The sequence below is a fragment of the Monosiga brevicollis genome, genomic scaffold (assembly GCF_000002865.3).
Source record: "Monosiga brevicollis MX1 MONBRscaffold_173 genomic scaffold, whole genome shotgun sequence".
Lineage (NCBI taxonomy): Eukaryota > Choanoflagellata > Craspedida > Salpingoecidae > Monosiga > Monosiga brevicollis.
This window is the reverse complement of record NW_001865165.1, coordinates 2,320-3,444: the sequence shown is the minus strand read 5'-3', so window position 1 is coordinate 3,444 and position 1,125 is coordinate 2,320. Positions and strand designations below refer to the sequence as shown.

The 1,125-nt window shown below is 58.8% G+C and overlaps 1 protein-coding gene across 1 annotated transcript in view; it reads right to left on the bottom strand.

Moving 5' to 3' along the window:
* The window catches only part of MONBRDRAFT_30633 (uncharacterized protein), a gene marked incomplete at both ends in the record, with an annotated part of 2,858 nt that extends 1,762 nt beyond the window's left edge, over window positions 1–1,096 (bottom strand). The window contains one exon of the mRNA XM_001751081.1: window positions 10–1,096. Within this exon, the coding sequence (XP_001751133.1) occupies window positions 10–1,096 (1,087 nt within the window). The remainder of the gene's footprint in view (window positions 1–9) is intronic.
* Window positions 1,097–1,125: the final 29 nt, after the last annotated feature.

Sequence of the window (1,125 nt, the reverse complement as noted above, 5' to 3'; positions counted from 1 at the left end):
CAATCGTACCTCCGGCAATGTGCGTGTAGGTGAGTGCTAGCTCGTTGAACCTGCGCACATATAGGAGCCATACCCGCACCCTGTCCTCTCGAAAGGTCAGCTCGCCATTGGACCCATGCTCGGTTTGGATAAACTCTTGCCGCAGACTCGGGGTCTGGCCAATGTGATCAAACAGCGCGTTCTCGGCTGGACTGCCATGGCCCACCCACCAGTTCTTGACCCTGTTGGTCCGATCCTCCTTCAATCGCAGCCGCTCATATTCTTTCTCGTAATCTTTCCGCAGGCGTGAGTCGAGCAAGAGGTGCTTGTCCAATATTTCCGTCATGTCTTTGCGCATCTGCTCCAGCGCAGCCCCAAGCTCCTCCACATTGAGCTCAATGCCTCGACAGACAATGGTGCGCAGCGTCTCGTCCGTCACGTCGCCATCGGCTCGGATATCGACGTCGACTCCAGCCTGCCCCTCGGCCATGCTCGCTGTTCGTGCCATGCTCATGCGCTGGCTCAAGAAATGCACCAATCGCCCGGGCTGCATATACGGCCTCAACTCGTTGGCCACTGACCACGACTCATTCTTGCCACGGTGAAGCAGGAACAATTTGAAAATGTACAGCAGTCCAGCGGGCGTCGTGGTCCACTGCCTGATGTCTTGCAGGATGCCGCTTCCTTTGGACACGGCCGTGCACAATAGGAAGACGTTGACAAAGTGCACCTTGTCGTTGTCAAAGAGGCTCAGCTCCACCTCCACCAGGGCCAGCCACAGGGACGTGAGGGGCTCGACCAGCTCTTTCTTGGTCATTTCAGCGTTCAGGCCCGCACTCAGAGCCACGGTGGCATCGATTACCGCAGGGCCGCGGCTGGCAAGCACCTGGCCCAGAAAGCTGGACGGATCGGGGGCTGGCATGGCCTCCAGCAGCAGCAAAAATTGGACCAGGCATGTCCCAAGACTCAGGTACCTGCTGACGGTTTGCGGCTGTACTTGCCGCATGGGGCGATGCTGATACTGCCCTTCATTGTCGTCAAACAGACGCGTCACCGCAGCGGCGGCCAGGCCCTGATCCGATAGCTGCTCGTAGGCCGTCCAGAATAGCTCATGCATGCCCGACTCGAGGAGTGCCGACGGGGTGT